Raw genomic sequence first — 8064 nt, 5'->3', positions numbered from 1 at the left:
CACTTACTGGTCATGTGGTCTTGGGAAAGTCTCTTTGATCTCTCAGTGCGTTAGTTTCCTCATCTGTGAACTGGAATAAGAATAATACCTCCCTCACAGGGTTGTTGGGAGGATTAAAAGTCATACGAATAGGGCTTCCCTGGTGGCGCAGTGGTTGGGAATCCGCCTGCTGATGCAGGGGACACGGGTTCGTGCCCCGGTCCGGGAGGATCCCACATGCCGCGGAGCGGCTGGGCCCGTGAGCCATGGCCGCTGAGCCTGCGCGTCCGGAGCCTGTGCTCCGCGACGGGAGAGGCCACAACAGTGAGAGGCCCACGTACTGCAAAAAAAAAAAAAAAAAAAAAAAAAAAAAAGTCATATGAGTAAAGTGCTTACAACAGTGCCTGGCATGTAGAAGGTGCTTAACGAATAATTGTTGACTGTCAATAAAGAAGTCTTTCAGAAGGTGAGCGGGCTCCTGGGAACCTGGGGAGTGTGGATCCGAAGAGAAACTTCCTAAGCCTCAGTTTGCTTACTTGCAGAATGACATGATTTCATGACCTTGGGGAATACTCTGGTCCCTGTGAGTTGGGCAGGCTTCCAAGGGTCCCCGGCGGGGTCCCCTCTTCCACAGAGCAGACTTCTCTACCACCAGCACCGACACTGTCACCGGGGAGGCAGCGTGAGGACGTGGATGGGAAAGCTATGCTGCCCACCGTGCCCCGGCACCCCCCTCTGCCCCCTGCAGCTGCTATGGGCACGCAGTGCCGGGTAGGGAGGGCAAATGCATCTGCAGCTAAGAGGATGCCCCTGACACCCCAGCAAGGAGCCCATGGATGTGTTTTCCAGCACTGCTGCTAATGGCTTCATCACAGCTTTTTATGAGATGATGTGAATTGCTCTGACCAATGAGGCTTAATGGCCTTCCTCAATGAGCTGCCCGGTACATTCTCCCTGGAGGCTCGGCTCAGAGCTAAGCCGAGAATATTAATATGGTCGGACGCAGGCCCTTCCCCTCCCCATAAAGTTGTGGAAATTGAGGTCAAGTTGGGTCCCCTGCAACGGTCTTTAAACAAGCGGCAGAGTGGTTGGTTTGCTCCTTGATCTTCCTGGGGGAGAGGGAGTGGCTTCCAGCTGGAGACCCGGGACCAGGCACCCTCTTCCTCTGGGTTTGCTTCCACTTGTTCAGAGGTGGCCCTTCTTAAGGGGGCAGGCTCCTTGGTAGGGAGGGAAGGCCCTGATTCCACCATTCAGGGCTGCTTCCCACGAGGGCAGGCAAGACTGAGGCCCTGGGCTGGGATGAGAGTTGCAGACGGCTGTCCTCCTCGTCAGGCGGCCTTGATGTTGTCAGGTAGCTGCGGTCGTGAGCATGTTCGCCCGTGTGACTGAGTGTTGCAATGGCAACATGTCAGAGATGTGCGGGGTCTTTGCAGCCTCATGTATCCTCCCTCCATTTTACAAGTGAAGGAGCAGAGGGTCAGAGAGGGGAAGGGAATTCCATGGTTGGTCAGTGTCAGGGATGGTTTTAGGCTTGCGGGGGTGGGTATCTCTAGTCCCCAGGCTTGGATTGGTCTACCCACGGTGCCGCCAGTCCGCAACCCATCCTCTGGGGCAACACATTTTCCAAATCGACCTCCAGAGGGGAAGAAGTCTCTGCAGTCTTTTCTCGTCCAGGCCAGCATCCCGCTTCGTGAAGCCCTTCCTCGTAGAACACGGTCTCTGACCTTTTACCTTTCGGCTGTGGTGTGACAGAAAGTGTGCTAAGACCCTCTTTAGGGCAGTGTGTTCAGATTTCAATCCTGTAGCTTATTGGCTGTGTCATCTCAGGCAAAGCACATAACTTGCTCAGCCTCCAAAAGGGAACGATAAAAAAGGAGGCAGTACTGTCTCCTCTCAGTGTTGTACGGATGAACCAAGGGACCGGGTGTGAACCTCCCTGATATAATAGGTACTCAATAAATACCCATTATCTAAGCAATTTCAGTGTCTCTCCCGAAGTGTTGATGGGCGGCTGGGGTGCGGGGACGTGGATTATGGCTTGGGACCCTTCACCATAGCAGAGCGGTGGCTGCCTCTCTCCGTGGACTCGGCTTGGCGTGGAGGACGAGACGTTTCAACGTTTGCCATCCCTGTGCTAGGCTGGAAGCTTATGCAGGGTGGGAACTGTCTCTTCATCACCGTTGCCAGTGCCTGGTGTACAGTCAGTGCTCAGTAGTGCTGTTGAATGACTGGTGCTTGAACGTTTTATGAATGAGCGTGGGTGTTGCAGCCTCCCGGGCCTACGAGGGTATCATTAGCAGGCGCTAACCAGCCTCTCCCCTCCCCTGCAGCCCGCCCTGAAGATGTCGGCACCAGCCTCTACTTTGTAAATGACTCCTTGCAGCAGGTGACCTTCTCCAGCTCCGTGGGGGTGGTGGTGCCCTGCCCGGCCGCGGGCTCCCCCAGTGCGGCCCTTCGATGGTACCTGGCCACGGGGGACGACATCTACGACGTGCCGCACATCCGGCACGTCCACGCCAACGGGACGCTGCAGCTCTACCCCTTCTCCCCCTCCGCCTTCAATAGCTTTATCCACGACAATGACTACTTCTGCACCGCGGAGAATGCTGCCGGCAAGATCCGGAGTCCCGACATCCGCGTCAAAGCAGGTAAAGGACCAGACACGGGCTCCCCTGCAGGGCGGGAATGGGGAGCCGGCAGCACCTGTCGTTTTGAGGATGTGTGTGTAACATGGAAGAAGGCAAGGCGGCCCACCATGGAAAATCATGCTGTTCTTTGGAATCTTAGCTCTGCCACTTCCTGTGTGTCCTTAGGTGGAGAACGCACCTTTCTGAGCCTCAGTTTCCTCATCTGCAAAGCTGATGCCAGCACCCACCTTGTTCATCACTACGTGTGATGGTCCGAGGAGATAGGGCCCATTTATATTAAGTAATGTACTCATTTTAGTACTCGGTTCATGGAAAAATTCAGTGAGTTTCTTTAAAAAACACACAAACCCTTTATTGAAAGAGAGTATATAAAAGAACTGCACATGTTGTGAGTATATAGCTTGATGAATTTGCACAAAGTTTAATATCCAGATGAAGGTATCAGCATCTCAGAAGCCCCTTCATGCTTTTTACAGTCACTCCACCCTTAGGGGAAACCACAGCCCTGACTTCTAACAAGACAGATGTTTGCCTGTACTTGTTTCTGTACTTTATCTAAATGGAGTCCTACAGCACATATGCCCTTGAATCTTTTGCTCACTGTTGTTTGTGGGGTTTAGCCCTACTGCTGTGTGAAGTTATATGTCATTCATTCTCATTGCTGTATAGTCTCGTTTGACTATACTGCACTTTATTTATCTATTCCACTGTCGATAGACATTTGAATATAAGGTATCTCATGAGAATAGGCATTTAGGTAAAATTCATGATGGAAAACTCTTAGCAGTGAAGCATTCTGGTCTTGGGAAGAGGTGATGGAAGCAAGGAAGTGAGGGCTTCTCAGCTGTTCTCTTTACAGAAACTAGAGAGTCTCATTTCTCTGGGTTAGGTCTGGAGGTGAGTGCATGGCTTAGATGAGCTACTCTTAACTAGGTTGTCATGATATGCTGGTGAGTCCCAATCTGTTATAAAGTGCCTCGAATAGTAATAAAGCATGGAAGTTTGGGGAATGATTTTCTTAGAAGAGCTTTTTGAGTGGGAGAGGATAGATAATGTTCCAGCCAGCTCTCTGCGGTGGCTCCAAGGTTTGGGCGTGCCATCTTTCCTGGCGATTGTGTCGGGCAGAGGGGAGTGGGTTCCGGGGAAGTCTCCCCAGCCTGCGTGCCTAGCGATGGATCCTGCGATATCTCTGACTTCCTGTCCTGGCAAGGAGTCAGGCCCTCAAGGAAAGTTGTGTTGTGCTTTGGAATCTTAGCTTTGCCACTTACCTTAGGCAGAGGACACGTGTTTCTGAGCCTCAGTTTCCTCATCTGCAAAGCAGATGCCAGCACCTACTTCATTCATCACTCCGTGTGACGGTTCAGCGAGATAGCGCTCTGTTGAATTAAGATCCTTCCGCCTCAGGAGAGCCTCTCACACGTAGAAGGTTCCAAGCAGCTGGGAATGGGTGTGTGTAGGGGTGATGTGGGGTGGGAGTTCTTAATTAAAGAGCTGGTCTTCATCCACTGCTTTGGTTGGGGGAGGGGGGTGTGAGAGTGTGAGCTCTGAGGACCCGCTTAGATATCTCCTCTGGGGCTCCCCGTGGATCCTCTTTTCAGGAACAGCACTAACCCCCTAACACGACACCAGGTGCTGGACTGGGAGCCCTGAGGCCGGGATTTGGAGCCCAGTTCTGGCCTCCACAGCCTGGAGGATTGAGCTAAGGGCAAGCCATGTTCTGTCTCCTAATACCTGCCTGTTATTGGGTTAGGATATAGTTTTCACAATAATCCTGTCTCGTGTGTCTTACAAGGGAGGGAACTAAGTCAAATAAAGTTTAAGTCACTTGCCCGAAGGGCACCTGTAGCCAGTTAATGACAGAGGCATGGCTGTAATGACCAGCTGCATTGCTGTAGTGCTTTCCACGTGCCAGGCCTTCTCCATTCTGCTGTTATTGTTTCCTTTTACGCATGAGGAAACCGAGGCTCCGGAAGGTTCACGAGCTCTTATCCAGGGTTACACTGCTGCTCAGAGGAGGACACAGGGCCGAGCTCTTATCCAGGGTTACACTGCTGCTCAGAGGAGGACACAGGGCCTGCTTGTTTGATGCTCCTAACCATGGGTCTCTGCAGGCTCTCGAGGACTGTCTCCACGGTGTGCACCCAAACCCCAGCCCTTCCCACCCTCCCCTCTGCTTCCCTCCCCTTAGCCTCCTCTCTGCTCTCCCCGCATCTGCAGGCAGTGCGATGTCCAGCCCACGAAAGGGTGGACCACGGCCCCACAGAGTTGGGAGTGCCTCCTTCCATGCCTCCGTCCTCCACCTCAACTGTGTCTCTTCCCATCACAGCCACAACACAGGGAGGGAAAGAATAAAGACCTGGGGAGGGACGGGCAGGGCTGTCCTGATGGGAAACACAGCCAATTAAGAAGCTTTTGATGAAGCCAGAGGGACTGCAGGTGCACAGCCGGAGGGGCTGCAGGGCCCTGAGCATTGCCCTGGCAACCATGGCAGGGAGAGCAGGAGGGCACACAGCCCAGGTGCCTGCAGAGGGACAAGGTCGGGAAGCAGCGGGGCTCTGGCTGCACCAGCTCTGCTTGGCAGAGAAGAGGTGGAAAGACAGAGAGGGCCCCGGGGAAAGGCCAAGTGGAGGAGGACGAGAGAGAGGCAGAAGCAGGCCCCTCGGCCCTACCCCTAAGGTTGGCCCAGCCCACCCATGGGACCTGATACGTAGAGCACCTGCAGGTAACAGCGCCCCAGAAACCAGCCCTGGGACCGACCGAGGCAGGAGGCCTCCACTGCACACTGTGGGGGAAGGGATCTGCTGAAGCTGGGGGCAAGACTGGGGGTCAGGCTGTAGGTGGTGTCAGGAGATGGGAGAAACCAGCAAGGATGCTTTGTTTTGTAGAATCTTGGAAATCACCCATGTCTCTGGGGTTCCGTGTTATCAGAGATCATCACTGTGTCAAGTATTCTCTCCCATTGTTCTTATAAACCACCGAGCCCGGCAGAAAGTTCTGTATGTCAGAACTTTTCCCAGGCTGCCTTTCACTTTGAAGTGGCACAAAAATCTGTTTTTAGATCACGTGTCACAGTTTTTCTTTTGGCAAATGATGGTCATTGTGCCCCAAACTCTTACCACCCTGGGCCCAGGAATCATGTAGGAAATCAAGCGTGGTTTAATTAGAGGGATTCCGGCACTTTTGCTTAGAAACCACACATGCCCTTGTTGAATACAATCCCATTGCAGGGCATAGGTGCCGCCCTCCAGGCCCTTACAATCTAATGCAGTTTGTTAAAACTCACCAAAATTGGAAAGGCTAGAAGTTGGATTTACGGTCCTGTAGAGGGAGGCTGGGTATTTCTGCGGGAGAGTGGGTGTCTGGTGGAGTGGGAAGGAAGTTGCTGGAGAAGGCAGGAATAAGACCCTGGCAGGAACTTCCGGGCGGGGCAAGTGGGAGGTGGGAGAAGAGGTGAAGGAAGTGTGGCCTGGGGTGCTGAGAGGTGGCTATCTCAGGCCCCCACACCGTGTCCTAGTCAAGCCTGTGACACCCTCTTCTTTCCGCCCCGCAACCTGTCTGCAGTTTTCAGGGAACCCTACACCGTTCGGGTGGAGGATCAAAGGTCGATGCGTGGAAGCGTGGCCGTCTTCAAGTGCCTCATCCCCTCTTCAGTGCAGGAATACGTTAGCGTTGTGTCCTGGGAGAAAGACACAGTCGCCATCATCCCAGGTAAGAGAGGACCGCGGGGCCTCATAGGCCCGGATGCTGGGGGGTGGGGGGGCGGAGAATCAGAGGTACTGAGCTGGTGGCTGAGCTCACCCAGCTCTTGAGGTTGGTCCTGGCAAGTGGTTTTTCATTGTTCTGGTGATGCTTTGGCAAAAAAGCGTCTTTGGTCTCGGCTTGGTGCGTCTCCGTGTGGGTGGTGAAAGCCCACGTGGCAGCAGCCTCTGCGGCGTGTGTGAAGGTCCCGTCAGACACAGGGTGGTCGTGCTGCCCCGAAGGAGCGGGGTCACTGTCTTTCCTGGCCACCAGCTATTTGATTTGCCCTTGGCCTTAGAGATGGGAGGCAAGGCTGGAAGGACCTTATCTGTGAAAGACTGTGGGGAGAGGAGCGATAAGAGGCCGGTGTGTGGTCCGTGTTCCTGGGATTCTCGGAGGACCAGACTTGAGTGAGCATGCGCGTGGGACTTTTATTTCATGAGCTGCCTAGACGCTCCATCAGAATTCTAGCCGGCCTCACGCTGGAGGTGCCAGGTGTTGCAAAAAGAGGTTGAGACCATGCTGTAGGGTCACCTTGTTAGAGCTGCCGTGATTGCAGGCACTCCATTGCTGGTTCCTATGCAGGGCTGTCCCTTCAACAGGAAAACAGGTCTGGAAATCTCAAGAGAGGACCTCAGATCCTCAAAATACCTCCAGGCCTCCAGTTACAAAACTGTGGGGTTTTCCCGTCACTCCAGCATTTCTCCCTGCATCCCTGCCCATGGCAGCAGCCCTGACGCTTTTTCTTCCTCCATCAAGGACCTTGGTTTTCCTTTCTGTAAAATGGAAGCACTTGACCAGATGCTCCCTGAGTGCCCCCCCAGCATCGATGGCCCATTGCTGGGCATATGAAATGGTTCTAGTTTTTCAAGATCTTCAGGTTAGTTGGAGAAGACAGACTTCTATGCATGAAACCTATAAAGCTGGGATTCTTAATCCTGCTACACAATTGAACCCCTGGGGAGCTCTTTGAAAAACACCAGTGCTTGGGCCCAACCCCAAATCAGCATCTTTAACAGTAGAACCTGGGCACTAGCTGTTTTAAATCTCCTTGAGTGGTTCCAAGGTAGAGCTATAGGAGACGAACCGATGCTTCAGCACCTTGACAGCCAACGTGGCAGGATACTCTTTTTGAGACATTAATTTGTGTTTTGCTCTTGGAACTTTTTCCTTCTCTCAGTCCCAAGTCGATGGCCAGGCCATTATATCTCCTGGTCTCAGAGCTTGTAGTTGGACAGGAATCAGAAGCTACTTGAAGACACCTGCTCTTCCTGCCTTTTGTGAGCAAACAGGAAAGGTTAGGATGGGTGTTCTGCCCGGGGAGGAGAGCCTCTGAGGGCGGTGAACAGACAGGAGACCATCGGATGCCAGAGGCAGGGTATTGCTGTAGGCAGCTCAGGGGGTATGGCGGGAGGAAGCGGTCGGACCTCAGAGGGGTGGCTGTGTGTGGCTCTCTGGGGTCTGGGACTGAGGCCTGGGTTCTTGTGTCCAAATGAGGCATGAGATGCACAGCCCAACACCCAGAGTGATCATGCAGGCAGGGACAACGGGCTGGTGAGGACCAGAGAGACCCTGGACCTTGGCACGTCCCTGGGGAATGCACCAACAATGATGGAGACTGAATGTCCTGTCTCTCCAACAGAGTCACATGGAAGGTGATGTAAAGAACATAAAGACATGTGATATTTCTTATACACCT

General features: G+C 53.3%; 1 protein-coding gene across 1 annotated transcript in view; it reads left to right on the top strand.

Moving 5' to 3' along the window:
* The first annotated feature begins 2541 nt into the window (after nt 1-2541).
* Nucleotides 2542-8064, top strand: part of DSCAML1 (DS cell adhesion molecule like 1) — a 327097-nt gene continuing 321574 nt past the window's right edge. Inside the window, exons 1-2 of the mRNA XM_060157966.1 lie at nt 2542-2627; nt 6189-6335. Coding sequence (XP_060013949.1) covers nt 6233-6335 — 103 coding nt within the window. The 5' untranslated portion in view covers nt 2542-2627; nt 6189-6232. The remainder of the gene's footprint in view (nt 2628-6188; nt 6336-8064) is intronic.

Source organism: Lagenorhynchus albirostris, chromosome 9 (assembly GCF_949774975.1).
Source record: "Lagenorhynchus albirostris chromosome 9, mLagAlb1.1, whole genome shotgun sequence".
In the NCBI taxonomy this organism is placed as follows: Eukaryota; Metazoa; Chordata; class Mammalia; order Artiodactyla; family Delphinidae; genus Lagenorhynchus; species Lagenorhynchus albirostris.
Note: the sequence above shows the minus strand (reverse complement) of the source record. Positions and strands in the feature narration are given on the sequence as shown.